This window comes from Athalia rosae, chromosome 3 (assembly GCF_917208135.1).
Source record: "Athalia rosae chromosome 3, iyAthRosa1.1, whole genome shotgun sequence".
NCBI lineage: Eukaryota > Metazoa > Arthropoda > Insecta > Hymenoptera > Athaliidae > Athalia > Athalia rosae.
The window spans coordinates 24782188-24799851 of NC_064028.1; the positions used below are offsets into that span (position 1 = coordinate 24782188).

At 39.8% G+C, this 17664-nt stretch overlaps 3 protein-coding genes across 8 annotated transcripts in view; 1 reads left to right on the forward strand and 2 right to left on the reverse strand.

Annotated features, from left to right (window-relative positions):
- Positions 1–17664, forward strand: part of LOC105686878 (hemicentin-2-like) — a 124649-nt gene that overhangs the window by 97645 nt on the left and 9340 nt on the right. For both annotated transcript variants that reach the window (XM_020852783.2, XM_012402095.3), the window contains exon 8: positions 2461–2591. In XM_020852783.2, coding sequence (XP_020708442.2) covers positions 2461–2591 — 131 coding nt within the window. The remainder of the gene's footprint in view (positions 1–2460; positions 2592–17664) is intronic.
- Positions 6371–9603, reverse strand: LOC105686879 (cytochrome P450 4C1-like). 4 transcript variants are annotated; one of them, XM_012402097.3, is made up of 12 exons: positions 9177–9603; positions 8975–9084; positions 8821–8911; positions 8512–8697; positions 8348–8417; positions 8131–8257; positions 7805–7880; positions 7491–7558; positions 7330–7398; positions 7069–7246; positions 6801–6980; positions 6371–6685 (listed from the first exon to the last, which is right to left on the reverse strand). In XM_012402097.3, the coding sequence occupies exons 1-12, from the start codon at positions 9352–9354 to the stop codon at positions 6498–6500; spliced, it is 1521 nt and encodes a 506-aa protein (XP_012257520.2). In that variant the 5' UTR covers positions 9355–9603; the 3' UTR covers positions 6371–6497. The 4 variants fall into 4 exon arrangements, with proteins under 4 accessions (XP_012257520.2, XP_012257519.2, XP_048508467.1 ...); XM_012402096.3 differs by having other exon boundaries at positions 7491–7612; positions 9177–9602; XM_048652510.1 differs by lacking the exon at positions 8821–8911 and having other exon boundaries at positions 7491–7612; positions 8512–8692; positions 9177–9602.
- On the reverse strand, positions 10790–13861 carry LOC105686880 (cytochrome P450 4C1-like). 2 transcript variants are annotated; one of them, XM_012402099.3, is made up of 12 exons: positions 13433–13860; positions 13244–13353; positions 13090–13180; positions 12754–12939; positions 12591–12660; positions 12389–12515; positions 12123–12198; positions 11878–11993; positions 11727–11795; positions 11465–11642; positions 11204–11383; positions 10790–11082 (listed from the first exon to the last, which is right to left on the reverse strand). In XM_012402099.3, the coding sequence occupies exons 1-12, from the start codon at positions 13614–13616 to the stop codon at positions 10898–10900; spliced, it is 1572 nt and encodes a 523-aa protein (XP_012257522.2). In that variant the 5' UTR covers positions 13617–13860; the 3' UTR covers positions 10790–10897. The 2 variants fall into 2 exon arrangements, with proteins under 2 accessions (XP_012257522.2, XP_048508468.1); XM_048652511.1 differs by lacking the exon at positions 11465–11642 and having other exon boundaries at positions 10941–11082; positions 13433–13861.

The following is a 17664-nucleotide window of genomic DNA, read 5'->3' on the forward strand; positions in this document are numbered from 1 at the left end:
CGTTGGGGGAAAAGAGAAAAAAAAATTCACTAAAAATAGCGCGTGTGCGAGGTGGGTCTGAAAGAAAAGAAGGGAAAAAATCAAAATTAAAAAAAAAAAGAAGAACAGATGAGAAAATAAACGAAAAAACAAGAGTCAGGGATAGCTCGTGCTCGGAGATATCTTGTGCATCTGCGAGTGCCGGGGCTAAAAGATCAGAATTCTTGGCTCGTCTTAGGACAGCTCTTAAGAGGTCAGTCAGCGTGCGGAAAGCGATGCAATCTGATAATATGGTAGATAAAATTGGGTTGTTTCCGGAATTCTATTCGTCAATTTACGTGCCAAGGAAGCAAGTGCGAGTTCGGTGGAATTCGGAGACGACCCTCCCCTACTCCATCCCGGTTCCCGTGGGGTGTCCAGAGGCCCTGCCGTGTATGCGTTATACCTACGTATACGATGTACGTAAGGGATCGCGATTCGTGACGTGAATTTTGCAATGGTTTGCAGATAGATCGGTACGATATGATACGGAGAGACCACTGTTTCTCAATGCAGTAACTCCACTTGTATAGGTATACCTCGATCCAGATATCCTTTTTCCATCCATAGGTATACGCCGGTGTACCTAGATCCCAGGGATGACTCGTGTCCGACTTGCACCGAGATGAAACCCTCCAAGAGATGGAATTTCTCCGTTCAATTTTTTGACGACAGATCGCTCGCGAGGGATCGAGGATCGAAATCAACCGAAAGGCTGGTACGAATTCATCGCGAATCCTGACGATTTAACGATTAGAAAAAATTGTATGCCTATACCATCCGCACAGAAATTGAAACGACCACGGTCGGTCATGTGGTAGATTTCGGACATCCCAACGCAGAATTTGTTGCGACAAAGTTAGCAATTATTGGCGTTGAAGATTCTTCTGTGGAATTTTCTACAAGCGTCGCGTAACCAAGTTAGGTATCCGAGGACCGTCGGGACTGAAAACAGTTAATTTTACTCCCCTGTGTAACGGTGGCATCGGTAACAGCAGCTAAGTAAGAACCACCGCGACCCGATGGCGGAGGGCAGGGGGAGGAAATTGCGGCTCGGTGGCGTCGGTTTCCCTCTCCGCTATACGGCTCCCCAATGCGCCGGCATCCCGCCTCTGACAATGAGAGACAAAGAATATTCTCATGCAATTACGTACTTAGGATTCGTTTTAAATTAAATAAACCAATTTCATTACTACGGCCAGCTTTTACACAACCATCGCAGTTTTCCATTTGCCTTTCATTACGCTATCCTACCTCGTTGTACAACAACCTATATCTATATCCGCGCGCCTGGACTTAAGCCCGATCTAAATTATGTCTCACGAATATTCAATTTTCACGAACTATTATCATCGTCGTCGTCGTCGTCGTCGTCGTCGTCGTCGTCGTCGTCGTCATTATTAACACAATTATATTTTTCATTTTCCATTCCCTTCCTTTTTTTCACACTTCTCAACGCTCTGACGATCGGTAATTACGTGGATTAATTATTGCGTGACGGGGACGCGTCTACCGACGTTAATTCCTGAGTGACGTAACAACCATAGCCAAGGATATGAACGAAGAAGACTGGAACTTAAGTGTTCCGGAGACTGTTGTTCTTGCGCTGTCTTTCTTGCCAGCCGTCTGTGCGGACAGAATTGGGTCGAAATAAAAGTTTCGGAGAAAGTTTTGCGGGGCGGACTATACTAAAAGCCCTCTGGGATAAGTATGGATATATCTATACTTGGACGGTTTTCTTGTTAATTCTGGAACCTCTTACACCTGTCGTGTATTTTGCCTCGAGGCAGTGACGGGGGAGGGAGGAGGGAGCGCGGAAGGATTATAGAGAGTTTTGTATCTTTTTTCTTGTATTTGTTAATATATTTTGACAAGGTTATCGAATATAATTGCCTCATCTTTCACAAATCATTCAATTTCCAGTCTACAATTTTTGGTGTATTTATTTTGTTTTTTTGTCTCATTTTTTGATCCAACGAACGTGCGTATTATGAAAATTAAGGTATTGCACTTTTTAAGAATAATTTCATTCGCTAATTAATGTGACGTATGAAGTATTGGACGCCACGATATTTCACTGAACAAACAAATCCAGATCGTTTTTCTCGTTAGAGTGAAACCACCGCGGTAGTTTCTTCTCGTCTGGAATATGTATAATAATATTTATAAGCAGCGAGCATACCAGAACCGCCTGTAATAACTTATGTGCTTGTAAAACTGCAGCAGCGAGAGCGGGGTGAATAGAACGAAAAGGAAAAGAGAATAGAAGAAGATCGAACGCAGTTGTGAAATCACGAGATGAAAAAAAGGAAAAATAACGCTCCGCACTAAACGTTAAAACAAACGCTCGTAATTTTTCTTCTGTGAAATTCCAACATTTTTCAAAAGAATTATATCGGTATGAAGTTTTATTCATTCGTTTTTTTAATTATATTATTTCAGTTACACCGATCGTAACTCTGAGGATGGGCTCATCTCTGAACCCAGAGGATATTAAAGAGGGCGATGACGTCTATTTCGAATGCAACGTCAGAGCTAATCCAAGAAGTTACAGACTGGCTTGGTTCCATGAGGTAAGAATGCTGAAAGTCCTCCTGATTCGTTTGTTGCCTCGATTTGATCGAATTTCACCAATCAAATTACACCCATCAGCCTCGTATCCAAATCCCATCTTCTTCATTCTATTTTCTTTGCACTTTCTCTCCATTCTGTTTTGATTTATTTTCAGCAACGACATGCCTTTGATCATCCCGCATCACTTCCTCTCTGAAAATGGTACGCACCTCTCGTTTTTCAGGAGTTACAGCTCTCGCCGTTCTCCTCAATTTTTTATTCAAATTTTTTCCAAGATACGTGACTTCTGAAAAAAAAAACCCAACTTTTCACTCCGTTTATTTGTAATCATTTGTTTCGTGAGATTCGTCGAATGTCCGTGATATTTTTGGTTCGATTTTCCATCGGCAGACAGGGTGAGAAACAATCCAGTGGGTACATCGACAGATTTCTGACCACTTGACCTCTACTCTCTGACTTCTGAGCAAACTCTCTAGGGAATCGACGTACAGGTATACCTATACAAGACCGAAGAGAGAAAGAAGAGAGCCCACGATAGTCTCGGATATCCAAAGCAACACAGCTGAATTACCCTCAGGCTCTGCCCTGCCAGATTCTTAAGCTCGCTACTGCGTCATATTACATACCTTGTTTCATTTCTCTGCCGTTGATGACAATTTTTTTTTATCACATTGATTTCTTTTTTCTCTATGCAGAGTAGGTATACTTTATCAGTTTTTTTGGTCGCTGTTTTCGAATGGGTAATGAATACTTTGTTATTCGAGGTATGGGTATCGTACGGATGACACCAACTAAAACCTGATCGTTGATATTCGGATCTAGCGAACTACGATAACCGATATCAAACATTGCAATTTTTATTTCACGTTCAGCCGGTCATTAAGAGCAAATCGGATATTTTTCCATACATACACTTCGTACATGGGTATGGGGTGATATGAATGTACACCGAGCTACCCGTGCCATCGTCTCGTGATCATTTAACTGTCGCAGGTCGGTAAGCGGGATAGGATAATAATCTTCTATATACTCTGCATGCCTGTTGTACTCATGTAAAAGGAAATAAAGCATTCGGCAGCTCGTATATTTCGCATTAGATGCAACCCACACATCACAATTTAAGTTAAGTTACGTGCTACGTTGCGTTACGTTACACACGAAAGCACGTACGTAACGTATAGCGTTGACTTCACCGCATACCCCATGAAACCGGATAATGTTTCTCATCTATAGAAGAGGAATAAGAAAAAAAAAAACAGAGGATTTCTCACATTATTCTAATACCCCGAGAAATACAGGTGTTCGAGAAAAAATCAAGTCCCGCGCCGGTTTCGCCAAGAGCAAAGAAAAAAATAAAATAAAATCCGCTTTAGCTTTTCACTTCTACGCGATCGATTTGAAAAAAAAAATTTCGATACTCATTTCGGCGTCGTCTCGAGTGCGCCCTTGCTTTTCTCCTCATTTATTTTTTGCCACCTTCTACTGTTACCGAAACGTATAAAATACATCGATTTCGTCTCATCTTTCGCACCAAACCGTATTAAGAATTTTTAAATTCACGGGAATTTTTTTTCTTCTCGTTCTTTTCCAATAATATCTACGGATGGGGATGGGGCATCGCACGCCAAATCGACCACTTTTGAGAGCGACTCCATTTGATGTGGCTGAAATTTTTTTCAAATTCTTTTATATAGCCTGCAGAAAAAACGGCGTTTTTTTCCAAATAATTCGCGTTTAAAAGTGGTCGTTTCGGTATAAAATGCCCCTTATACACGGACGTTTTTACATCGATGATGAAATATCATTGATGATTATCGAGTTGTAATATTTTACCGTCGTTTTCTATACCATGAGATCGAATATTCTTCATATGTATAGTCGGGTATACGTATGCTTCGAAAAGAAGAATGAGAAAGAAAAGTAAAAAAATATGAATAAAAATAAAAACGAGATAGAATAAAATAAGGCAGACTACAGAGTGAATACCTTCTATCGCATTTTTATTGACTCCTTTTTTACATCATCATGTCGCGGGGCGGACGTGGAAAAAAAGGGGGAATAGAAAGAAAAGATGGGACGGGTGCAGAAAAAATTGAAATACGAAACGTCTTCCATAATAGTTGGGTGACGCTTTATTCTTTCCCCGCCACGTTGCGAGCGTATAACGCCGAGTTTCCAAATCAAATAAAAGCTCACGACTTCATATAAGCAACACATATGTATCGTGTATGAATATATATCCCCTTGAACCTTACCACGTTTCAATATGAACGAAAATCTGATCACACCAAATCCCTCTTCTCTTACAAGGTGAACATCGATTACAGAAATATCAATTACCGAAGTTGATTTCATTTGACTTCTCACATATACGTAATGGATAATTTTGTTCGTTATGAGATTTAATGCGGATACGGAGCGGAAGTTTGACAATCAGCAGCGCGAAACTTGCGGAACGCGTCCCTCTGTTCGTAATTTTAACGGAACCGCGGTCTTCGGAAGGAAATCTGCTTTGAGATCGATTCCACTGATTGGCACAAATTAATAGATTTTCCCAGCACCCGGCACTTCGAGAATATGCACCGCCTAAATACGCGTTCCAAATACTGCTTTTGAGGTGAGTTTTCGTATTCGACCTCGCGTCGATCAAGGTCGTTGTCTCCATAAATTTCGGCAAGTTCTCGTTGGACTTTTTACTTTTCCGTCAAATAAAATGTCTCATTGTCGGAATACAGATATCGCATGGCGAGCGAAAGAAATATGGAATGATGAATAAGTAATGAACCTGAATATCTGGGAAATTCGCCATCATGAAAAATACGTTTGACACGGTGGAACTCGTCGTTTCGTACCTCTGGAAAAGAAATAATAAAAATCCCGGCGCATGGAGAAGATTTTTCGAGAGCTAGTTGGCTTTTCATTATTTCGTCGAATGAAAAATCAATGAAGGAATTTGTAAAAAAAAATTTTCTCTTCGGTCCAATATTTCATAAAGTCATCTCGAATTTTGGATGAGAAGAAGAGTATTGCAGATTTGACTGTGAAATCATTCGATTATTGTAGTGAAATACGCGAATGAACTCGCAGTTGATAGCACGAATGTGATAAGATATTCTACTATGCTTACGCGAGTCAAGGTCCGGGCCTCTTTCTGCAGCATGCTGACGGATTTCTTTCGCCGTAATTTCGTTTCTAATTTTTCGTCCTGAACGAACATTTCGTTCAACTATTCCCCTCGGGCTACAACTATTCTTACTTCTGGATCCTGATTCGTTTTATTCGTACGTAACTAGCGATCACTAATCGTGATCCGAACCATAATATCCCAGGTGAAATGAGATACAAATCCATCCAAGTTCATCGCACGAACTTTCCCCGGAATGTCTGAAGTACATGTAATTGACAACTCCCATGGACATTCTCTGGCTCGTTATCGTTACCAGAACTGTGTACTCTCACCCGAAGCGTTTCCAAGAAACTTATGGAACTGTTTCGAAATGAGCGTTCAGCTAATACAAGATAGAAAAGAGTCAAAGAGTAATCTCGTATCTGCCGTTCAGAAAGTAATTGCTATGATAAATTTGACGAACTGGTGGTCGTACTTATCGAATTTAATTGCAGAGAGTGGCTAAACTGGTTAACATACGATAAACGAGTTTCTTCACCTCAGCCGGATGCGATTTGATGCTAATAATTGTCGAATTGCGATATCCTTCGTTTCTATTTCACTTTCGAATTAAAACGTTTTTGTAAAGAACTATATTCTTGCATCTGTTTTTGCTTGATGACGAGCTTTTCTTTAATCGCTGTGCGATTTATTGATGATTCAAATAATATAACTTGGTTTCAAAATATTGAAGATTATAACGATACAGGATTTCACCGGCTACAATAATGTTTTCGAATCAACTGCCGGCTGGATCCTTCGGTACTCGTTTCTCTATTCGCAACTTGAATGGGAGTACAGTGTTCAAGACGATGTCTAGTTTGAGTTCGATCTCGCTGATTGGCACGAATGTGTCTTTCTTGACGATATATTTCCGGAGAACCGTCGCTAGGACCGTCTTCATTTTCATCATGCCGTATCTCTTACCTGAAATCAATGCGATTTTCTTGTGATATAATAGCCCACCGAAATTATTCTTTCTAGTGAACGAAATTTGGTATTTGGTATTTGGTAAAAAATTGAATACAGCTATTGTACCCACCGATACAATTTCGCGGTCCCACACCAAACGGATTCCAACAGTGCGACCGACGTTTTGCAATTTCTCCGGGAAGGAATCTATCCGGGTTGAATTCCAACGGATTTTCCCAATACTTTGCATTTCTGTGAAGATTGAAGGTACAGGCAACCCAAATACATCCCTTCGGCAAAATATGTCCATCTGAAATCAATTCGGTTACATCGACAATCGGGGCGATTGTTGTTTATTGAAGAAAGATAAAAACTAATAACGGATCCGGTGCACCTACCCATTTTCGTGTCTTCGGTTACGAAACGAGTTTGATAAGGTGCGGGTGGGAATAAGCGCAACGATTCTTTGATGACACGTTCCAAATACACCATTCGTGACAAGTCTTCGTACTTGACCTCGCGTTCGTCAAGGTCGTCGCTTCCATAAATTTCATAAAGCTCGTTGTAGACTTTCTCCTTCACGAAAGTTAAATTAAATCGTTACCAAAACACATCACATAGCGTGCAAGCAGACATGGTTAAAAATGGTAATTATTGACCTGGATATCCGGGAAGTTCGACAGCAAGAAAAGTACACTCGACATTGCAAAACCCGTCGTTTCATATCCCTGAAAAGCAGAAAAAAAAAATATTCAGCATCGCGCACTGGGAAGTTCTGCGCCACCTTCGTTCGTTCCTTTGGATTTAGAAACCTACTCACAGCTATAATGAAGGTTGTCAGTTCGTCGTGTAAGTCCCGCGCTGAAAATTTGTCTATTTTGTTTGCGACTGAAAAATTAATGAAATGGTCTAGGAGACATATTTTTTCGAACTCCGTGCCGTCTGAAATTAAAATTTATTAAGTTTCACGGTGAGAATTGGTAGAACAGAAACTGCAGTCTCTTGGTTTTACCCAGACCGAACCGATCAACGATGGTTCGTTCAGCTATCAAATCGTTTAAATTCAGGTTTAATAAACTCACCGACCATTATATATGTATACATATATTACAAGCGAGACATAGCAGTACCCACCGTTATTATTATACAAGTTTTCTTCCGGCTTTTCACGCGTTTCATCGAGAACGAGTTTTTTTCTCCGTTCTATCGCCTAGAGGAAGATTACACATAATTATTTATCAGCCTTGACTCGATAATTCTCCGAGTAATTTCATTAATTTAATCGTGAAGAAAAAACTATTATGTATAATCAATCTACTGAGGAAGTCTTTAATTTGTCGAACGTGTTGTAGAATTTCTAATCATTGACGTCATAATCAAATTTCTAACAATAAGAGATACTCGATGTCAACGAGATTAAGAATCTTCCAATGAATTCCGCTTAAGCCTATGACGCTTACCTTCTCACATATTCTTGAAAAAGCTGCTTTGTACGACAGCAAGTCTTTGCCAAGCGCCGATCGATAGAATATTACATTCCAATAAAACCAAGGTTTGAAAAGTCGCATGTATACGAGTTCGGTTATCCTGCCAATGGAAAATGCCATGAAAAGCCGCTCCAAGAACAGCGTGGTTTTAATTCGACTTTAGTTTTCATTCAAAGTTTGAAAATTATACTTTCGGGTGATTTCTTGAAATCTTCGATTGACATCGCCTAATTCCGCTATGGTCGAGCCCATCGTGGAATCTGAAGAATTCGCAAAAACCACCCAATCAGACAAGTATAGAAGAATCGTTTTCCCCACATGAATCACGATGTAACCGATCAACTCCGCACATACCGAATATGATATCGATAGCGCTGTCCAAAATATATTCAGCGATTGGAAATTCGCTCCCATCCAATTCCTTCTCCATATTTTTCACCAAAGTTTTCGAGTGTTGAGCAAATTTCTTGACCGATGCAGCGACAAACATCCTACTGAAAGTCGGTTCCATGAGCTTTCGATTCACTTGCCATATCTTCGCTGCGTAAAAACAAAATAACTCATCTGACTCAATACGCTAGGAATCGATGCGAAAAATCGGGCGAACGTGGATATTTCGCGATTTGGATAATTTCGACAAAATTATCGTCTTTGGCAAATTACCGGGAGCAGTTAGCAAACCATTTCCTAGACCAATTTGAAACATCTCGAAGGCCGTCGACTTCTCGATCAATCTTGCATCGGATAATACGTGCTGCGGAGAGGTCAAATGTCACAAATCTAGTCACATTCGACGTTCGACTAATTTCAATCGTACCTTTATCTGCTCTGCTTCGAAGCTAGCCACCACCAACTGTGGTCCGAGCCATAATCGCAGCGGTGAATTCGGATATACAGTTAGGAGCTTTTCTAATACTTTTAGTACGTCTGAAATTAACGTGAATCAAATACCGGGGCCATTGATTCTTGTGAATTTTTTTTTCTATCTGTTAGTTTGGTCATTGGAAAAATTCTCTCACCTGTGGGGTGCCTGAGGAAAAGCAGAGCATTCCCTAAAAATGGTATACATGTAGGACCGTCGAATTTCGCGGACAGTTCATACATGCGCCATCGTTTAAAATGGAATACCAACAGACCGATGATGACCCCGCCGAGTATCGTGGTCGCAACGGTAACATAATCGATGTCGATTTGCATTACACTTCACCAATGCTTCGGATTCTCAATTATAAAGATCAGGTCAGTTGTGAGGAGAAAACACTCGCACTAACGAAACGGTTCCAAGAACGACTACAGGTTCGCGAAGAATAGAACAAATTACCAGTCGAAAATGATGAGTTCGTACCGATATTTATCGTACGTAGCAATACGATCCTAAACTAAAGTTAGTCCGTACCATTACTAGCCGACCCACTGTAGTGCGCTTACGAACCCACCAGTCAAACGAATCTGCGGTTAATTATTAACGACGTGTAAAAAACCAGTCCTTCGACATCTGACTCATTTAGTTCATCCATTGCTCTGGTGGGAGATTCGTCGTTAATGAATTAATAACTTGGTTTTTGTTATTCGTTTTTTTCATCTTTTTTTTTTTGGAATGATTTCTATTACCTAACGCATTTACTAATTGAAAATTGCATAGGCGCAATAAAATGACGAGATGAGGAAATGACCTTGGGGAACCGGCTAGATCGAACATGGTCAAGGTTGCGACTTTATCGCCAGATATCCGAGTGACTCGTGCGATCTCGTTGATCGGTACAAATTTGTTCAGAGGTCAAGACCGTCTTCATATTTCATCATGCCGAATTATTGCCCCGAAATGAGTGCGCTTGATCGCTGCGATGAATCGCTTATCGAGACCGCGGTAGTTCTTTCTATGGATGAAATTTTGTACTGCGTAAAATTCAAATACATCGATTACACCCCCCGATAGAATTTCGTGGCTGAACGCCGAACGGAATCCAACAGCGAGATCGACGTTTCGCAATTTCTTCGAGAAGAAATCTATCCGGGTTGAATTCTAACGGACTTTCCCAATACTTCGCATTCCTATGGTGTTCGAAGATAGACGCAACCCAAATACATCCCTTAGGCAAAGTGTTCCCTTCTGGAGTTATTTTGGATGTATCGGTGAGCACAGCGATCAATATCTAGGATTTTATCGAGAACAAATGTCTCGCTCCTCTCTATAGTCAATACGAAGATCATGCGTAATTATTTATCTGCATTAACTTGATATGACTTTTTAATTGTGAAAAAACACTACGATACCGGATTCATATATCGGGATGTTTTTTATTCATGTTTTTATTTTTCTTCTACCTCGTCAGGTAATTAAAATGCAGATAAAAATCATCGAGTCCTTATCTGCTCGGTTTTGTAGATGAGGATTAACAAATCTGTCCCTAACCATATAGCCAGTCACAGGGACGATATTTCGGACACAGTATATAGTTGTGCGTATCTATGGTTGTACGTTTTCCAAGGACGCAGACCTTTCACAGATTTGATAAACGTGCCTGTATCGTTTCCAAGGTACTGAATTATTGAACCGAACATATCTGCACGGAGATCGAAATGCTGTCTGCAGACACGAGAAAAAAAAAACTATGGACGATGAAGTATCAAATTATAATAATAATGTTCCTTTTATTTTTGATTGACAAGATGAAATGTCAGTCCGAACTTGACAGATAATTTCATGTTTTACTACAGATTTAAGTTCGAAGATTGACGTTCAACGGTTCGAAGCTTGCGGAACGCGTCTCTCTATCCGCAATTTCAGTGGAACAGCGGTCTTGGCAATAAAATCTGCTTTTATATCGATCTCACTGATCGGCAAAAATTTATCCCTCTTGACGATGTATCTGTGTAGAATCGTTACCAGAACCATCTTCATTTTTATCATAGCGTATCTTATACCTGAAATTAGTGTATTACTTCCGAGGTGATCCAATCGCTAATTCGAACCCGAACAACATCCTCATTTGGATAAATTTCAGGAGTACGATGTGAGATTTTAATATTTACATCGATCACTCACCTATGCAATACCGCGGCCCGACACTGAACGGTATCCAACAATGAGAATGACGTTTTGCCACTTCATCGGGAAGAAATCTGTCTGGGTCGAATTCCAATGGATTTTTCCAGTACTTGGCATTTCTATGGAGTTCAAAAGTAACCACGGCCCAAATACACCCCTTTGGCAAAATTTTTCCCCCTGAAATTGTTTCCATTATTTCAATGTCGAAACGATCTTTGTCGAGAGAGAGAGAGAAACGATCTAATCAGAGACGGTTACCTATTTCTAAATTTTCGGTTATCAAACGAGCGTTGAAAGGCAAGGGAGGGAAAAGACGCAACGTCTCCTTGATAACACGTTCCAAATACTCCAGTCGTGACAAGTCTCCGGTCTTGATCTCGCGTTCGTTGAGGTCATCGCTTCCAAAGATTTCGACTATTTCTCGATAAACTTTTTCCTTTACGAAAGTTTTGGTGGAGTTTTAACAAACTTATGATACCATGTGATTTGCATGGGGATACGTTGGGGCAGAATTACCTACCTGAACACTTGGAAAATTTGCCATTAAGAAAAGTGCGTTGGATACCGTAAAACCCGTAGATTCGTTTCCCTGAAAATGAAGAATTCGAACGCGTGTATGATAATTCATTTTTCGGAAGAAGGCGTCCGCTCTTTCAGATTTGAATACATACGGCTACAATCATTGTTAGCAGTTCATTCCGTATGTCTGTTTGCGAATATTTGTCGTTTTTGAATGAAACATCAATCAGATAATCCATAATACTCTCTCTCCCGAACTCTTGGCTGCCTGAAATGGAAATTCGTCCACTGATGTGAGTATAACATCAACTCGTGAGTAATTCAAATTAGTTTGAATATTCACATTCGAACAACACGTGCTGACATTAAAAATGTAATGAGGCCTTTCGTTACTCACTCGTGTCTTTTTCCGGGGTTTCTTCGGCATTAAGACGCATTTTTTCAAGAAGAACTCCTTTTCTTTTTTCTATAGCCTGAACCAACACCGTCTCAAATTATCTATTTATGCTAATATTTTTCAAATTTTTACGATATTTTCATGCAACTGCAGCTCCAACAAAGTCGGTAAATTGCTTTCTATTTATTCTCGGGATTTCGCAAAGATATTTAATTCAACGATACCAATCATTCGCACTTGATTCCTTATGTACCCGAAATCTTTACCTTGGTAATGATACCGTGTGCAAATTTTCTATGTTCTTCAAATTCTTTGCCAAGTGAAGACCGATTGAATATCGCACCCCAATACAACCAAGGTTTAAACAATCTCTTATATCCAATTTCGGCAAGGCTGTCAATTAAAAATAATGTAAAAAGTTATTCTACTTTCAACTAAATTTTTCGATTTTGAGTTTAACATTTGTACCTGTGAATCGATTTCACTAATCTTCTTTCGGGATCGCCCAATTCGATCAGGGATGAACCGAAAGCTGATTCTGAAACGATTGGAAATTCAACGTGTCATCGAAAAATTGTTGAATGATTTTCAACTGAAACGCATGTATAATTTTTCTCATCGGGTCCAATACCGCAAATAATATCCATCGCCCATTTTGCCACATAGTCATCTATTTGGAATTCGCTTCCGTCCACTTCCTTTTCCATATTTTCTACCAATATTTTTGAATGAGCAGCGAATTTATCTACATTCGACTCAATAATCTTGGTATTAAAAAGCGGTCCGAGTAGTCTTCGATGTAAGCGCCACACTTCCCCTGCATCGATAAAACATAAAATCATAGAACCAAAATTCACATTCGAAACAGTTTGAGAAATCGACCTCGAAACGAACGGACAACAAAATCGGAACAATCGCAGATATCTCGTGATTTCAACACATGCAATTGTTATATTTTTCGACCTACCAGTAGCGGTAACTAAACCATTCCCCAAACAAGGTTTGACAAAATCGAATGGCTTTGATTTGTCGATAACCTTAGCGTCTGTTAATACTTGCTGTAAAAAATACCGAGTTATTTCATAACTTGAGTTTCAACTCCAACTTGTAACAATCGTTACCTTTATTCCCTCAGGATCTTGGGTGACAATGATCAATTCTGGTCCGAGCCAGAGTCGCAGCATTGAGGAAGTGTGCATATTTATAATCTCTACCATTTTCTTGAGTATCGCTGGAACAGCCGTGAATTAAAACCCCTAGATTTCTTCTACCTTGTTCCTTCGGTTTCAGTTATTTGAAAAATCTCTTACCCGTAGTACTTCCAAAGAAAAGCAAAGCGTTCCCCACAAACGGTACACACGAGGGCCCGTCAAATTTCGCGGCATGTTTATACATCTGCAATCGTTTCAGATGAAAAATTAACAGGCTGATCAACACCCCGACACATATCGCCGCCGTAACGGTAACGTTGTCGATGTCGTCGAGGATCTTCATCGCACTTCATAGAGCGATTAAAATTTTTATCGATGAAAATCAGGTCAATTATGACAAAACGAGACTCGCGCTTGCAAAACGCTACGTGGAGAAAAAAAACGTTGTCCAAAAAATTACGCGATCGACTTCACTCTTCTAAACTATGTCGCGAAGTGAAAAAACCAAAATCATTTTACTGTAATTTCATCGAGCTTTAGTTTTAATCGAAACATCGGAGTGACATTAGATTATGAAATGTCTGCTCGCTCAAGTCCGCTGTTATTTATAAGAGTCGATGCTAGAAGAGTAATTCGTCATAACCATAACGTCTATTACTCTCTGATTAGAGTCAGGAGTCGTCATTAAGAAATTCAACGTCGTAATGTACTCATACTTATCCAGAAGACTGAAATAAATGAATACAATTTTATGCTGAACAAATATTGCGACAGTGAAAAATTGTAATTCAGATATTCAGGATTCTTTGAGCCCGGAAATTCTCGGAGGTGTGAACCAAAAAAAAAAGGAACACCTTTGTACCAAAAACATCATAATCCAGTTGACGATGATAAGAAGAATTTCCGATATCTGGGTAAAAAAAAATCACAAGATCAGATCTATTGGAAGCACAGCCAAAATCTATTTTATTCCTTGTAGAAATTCGTCTAAAATTAACCTTCTAAAATGTAGGAAAATGCGTACCGTAATTAATAAGCGTGACCTCAAGGCACACGCATGCAATCGAGCTCATTACTCGTATTAGTCTTCGATTGACACATTGCTTGATTTTTTGTGATACATAATTACTGTAGATAATTGTAAGTGGACGATTTTTTCTCGCACTTCATTACGTATCTAATACGATTCGTCCATGAATTTATGCATTCAATACCCATGTCTACGTAAATTCATAGCATATTTTATGAAAACAAATAACAGAAATAGATGAAACCTGCGTTTTCTCGGCCGTCATCAAGTAGATACATAAAAATCGGATATAAATATTTAATTTTTTTTGTCACTTTTTTTTTACTTACGATACCCAATGAGGTTGGCGAAATACCCCTTTTCAAACTTGTTTCCACTTCGTATTCTCTTAGAAAATCTCCTCTCGTTTTTACCTATCTTTTTGCTCTTGCATCGGACTTTGGCTTCGGCTTTAGCTTTGGCTTTGCCCGAAAGTATGTAGGTACCTGTACATACATATATACTGTACGTATAAATCCTTATCCCTCCTATTTCTGATGCACTTGGCAACTCGCTCATGCGGTTCAACTGCCACTGCACATTTCGTGTCGTTTAGTACCCACGGAGTCGCGCCCCCAGAAGTTAAAGCTGACGGCATATAAGAATAGTAAATAGTAGTGATATTCGTAATATTGATAATCGTAATGCTAGTAATAATAACGACGACAATAACAATGATAATGCAGGCGAAGAACAACGAAAAGATAGAATCGAGTCGGAAAATGTATACGTATGATATGGAATATTAAGTTGAATCAGGTGCATATATGCACCGACCACCGAAGTACGCTTTTCTCCTTATCAGATCAATTTGACGTATCCCTGCAAAGATCAGTATCGCAGGATCGGTTTTTTTTTTTTTTTTGCTTCACCTGATATGATTAAATGACGCATGAACGCGAATGCATAATATTTTCGTATGGAAATATTGTCGTCAGATGATAACATCGATCAAAGTAATTCCAATTGACCATCACATTCAGATTACCAACGCAAGAATAGTACATTGAATTAATGTGTAGTCAGATCAGATTAACGGCAGCCATACGTGTATCCCCAAATCAAAATCGAGACACCAATCTGAATGTATTTGAAGATAAAATTTCTGCAAGTTTGATCTCTGCTTTAGATCAGATGTCTATTATATATGAGTAAGATAATAATGGCCAGTAATGGCACGATATTATGAAACTTTTCGTCCTTTGTTTCATCATTTTCTTCTCCGAAAATTCCACGTTTAACATTTGATCGAAAATTCAATGTAACACGGTGTACAGAGAGAATTCGTGGAGATTGGCCACTTCAACGAGAGCATGATCACATTTTTTTTCCTTTCGCAATTGATTTCATTCAAAATATTGATTTGACCCACCGAAAAAAATTGTGTCTCTGCTCAATTTCCTTTTTCTAGAGACGCCGTACGTCTCCACCGCCATTTTTCGGCTGCATGGATTTTACAAGGTATTGCATTTCAACAATCAATGTTCGAAATCACCACAATAAATGCCACGTCAATTAGATTATCCAGCGTTATATCCGTTTCGAACAAAAATCCATGTCTATAGGTATAAACGCGAGTAACTTTGGTAGTCGAGTCACATAAAAGGGGACCGGGTGATTTTCGGTTACCGCACACCGCGGTATTCTGGATGATGTTGAATAATATGGGTGGAAAAAGAGTAAAAATTTTTTCAGCGCGTAGTTCTACACATACGTGGATACCTATACAATGTACACGGGGCAGGGGGCAGGGGGAGAAAAGGGAATGCCTCGATTTTGGGAGCTATAAAAACTGCGATATTCATCTCGTTCTCGCAGCATCGTCGCGCGCGGAAACTGACGACCGCATAGTCATTCTCTATATGCGATGTCGGAATTATTGCGAATTTACGAGCTGCGTCGATTACGGATGTATATACGTATATTCGCGTCCATGCACACATCCGTACGAGCCGACTACACCGTTGTCACCTTTATTCCCTGTAGAATTGTCGAAAATTCTCCCCCTAGCTATGCAGTATCACCATTTACGCACATGGGCGATGTATCCGATCGAGACTATGTATAGGGCGATTCAGTCCAAAATCCGAAAACGGGAGGAGCCTCGTTCGTCTTTCTTGCCCAATCGACGCGCCGCACGTGAGAAAAACGAAAATAATGAGAAGAGTTGTCCGAAAAATATAGCATGCTCAATGAATGGGAAAGTCGAGTCGAGGTGAGCCCTCATCTGCTTCACCCTTTCTCGGAGTTTGGAAAAACTCTCCCTGTATACCATAGTTGTAGTTTATCAAGCAGTAAAAAGTTTTTTGACGATGCTCACCGCTTGCGGGCACACGTCAAAAACAGAAAAATATTCCGTGCAGCTTCGTAACTAGAATGCAGACATGGATATAATTTCGAACGATTGGATCTATTTTCAGAATTTTTTGCATGCAGATCGATATGAATAATCTTTTTCATCATTGAATTTATGAGTTGCCTACCGAAGTCAGACAAAATCTTGTTTTCCAAATTTGAGGAGAGAAAATTTCAAGCTGATTTTTATTATCCGCTCTCATGGATAATAATTCGCAATCCTTAAGCCATAATCGCTATTAAGAGAATTGTGCTATTAGAGTAGTAATGGTGACATCACGAAACTTCGGTGCAGCTGCAGCAGCAGCGGCAGTTATGAGGTAGCGATAATCCCACGGGAGTTGAGGCGATGCACTTAACCATCTGGGAATAACTTATTTCCTTCCCTCACCAATTTCCTTCAGCTCTTCGCTCGACTGATATAACTGGAATTCGCGTGCTGCACCGCCGAAATCCTCGGCATCGGTCGCCCTGACGCTCTCATCAACGGTTAATCCTTATGAATCTACTCGGCATTCAACTCCAACTCCAACTCGCAACTTCCACTCCTAATTATAACCAATAATATAATCGTACGTTGTCTTACATAGACATCAAATTATCCGCTTGAATATTTCCGATTATCCGTAGAAAAACCGAATTTCTTCGTCAAATTCACGATGATACTTTTATCGGTTACTCGTCGCGCTTCGTTCGCTAATATTGCATTGCGATATGCCCATATTTATCATACGATTCGTCGGGTCTACAGCAGTAACTTCAAAGTGCTTTCGTTCTCTCTTATTATAATAACTTTTATTATTCTTCAGCAGCTGTATTTATTTTCCCCCCATTTTTGATGCGAATACCAGTAATATTATTATTTTGTCATGAATACAAATCCGCGTTAGCAGCGCGACATTACACTTTCAAAGCTTTTGCGCTTTATTATACCTATATAGTTACCGTTTCTCGGTAATTCTATATA